Source organism: Dipodomys ordii, unplaced genomic scaffold, assembly GCF_000151885.1.
Source record: "Dipodomys ordii isolate 6190 unplaced genomic scaffold, Dord_2.0 Scaffold15, whole genome shotgun sequence".
NCBI classification, from domain to species: Eukaryota; Metazoa; Chordata; class Mammalia; order Rodentia; family Heteromyidae; genus Dipodomys; species Dipodomys ordii.
In genome coordinates, this window is record NW_012267231.1 from 486535 (window position 1) to 487455 (window position 921).

Below are 921 nucleotides of genomic sequence, written 5' to 3' on the forward strand. Positions count from 1 at the left end.
CTCCGGGCTGGGCTGCCCCTGGCTGGCTGCCCCGGGCTCAGCCTCGGGCTCCGGGCTCGGCCCCTGCCGCCTGGACACATCCCGGCCTCTCTTTTTGGTCTTGAGGACAGGGCGGCCCACGCCGCCAGGCGGGCTCCGATCCCCCTCCCCCGGCTCCCAAGGGCTGGTGGTGCGCGCCACCAGCCACGGGCCGTGTGCAAACAAACACGCGCATGTGAGCTGCAGGAGGGCCGCCCGTGCCCAGAGTGGGCCGTGTGCAGACATGCGCGTGTGAGCCGCGGGAGGGCCGCCCGTGCCCAGCCCGGAGAGCTTCGCGCTGCTGCGTCTCGAGCCCTCCCCAGGAACCCACGCTGGCTGGTGGCGCCGGGCTGGCCCTCACCCCTGACCGCCCCACAGACGGGGCCTGGGGTGGTGCAGGACCGGCCGGCCTGTGGGCCGAGGTCCTGCAGGGCCGAGCCTCACCCAGCGCAGACGCCAGCTTCCGAAGGAGCCACCGCTCACCGGGCCAGTCTTGCTTTCTGAGCCCACAGCCTCGTGCTTCGCGTGGTCACCCCTGCCCGGCCAGCGGCCACCTCCTCGGACGCGCCTCCCCAGGCCCCGCCCTCCAGGCACGGCTAGAACCCAGGACCACACAGAGGTGCTGGGCCTCCTCCCGGCACAGGCCCAACGTCACCAGGCTGTCGATGGTGCACGCACGTGAGAATTCCCTACAAGGCCCTGGAGAAACTGAGCACGCTTACTTACTTTTTCAGGAGAATGATGAAGCTGTATGCAAACACTGCCATCCCCACCAGAAAATAGGCCAAGGGCAGCCGGTAGCCAGCCCTCCCAATCCTCCTCTCTCTGCCATAGTAGCCATAGAAGAGGGCTGAGTACTGCAGGTGGCCCTGCAGAGAGGAGAGGGGGGAGGAGAGAGGGGAG

General features: G+C 68.9%; 1 protein-coding gene across 1 annotated transcript in view; it reads right to left on the reverse strand.

Moving 5' to 3' along the window:
- The window catches only part of Tmc3 (transmembrane channel-like 3), a 35695-nt gene that overhangs the window by 23642 nt on the left and 11132 nt on the right, over nt 1-921 (reverse strand). Inside the window, 1 exon segment of the mRNA XM_013011848.1 lies at nt 745-887. Coding sequence (XP_012867302.1) covers nt 745-887 — 143 coding nt within the window.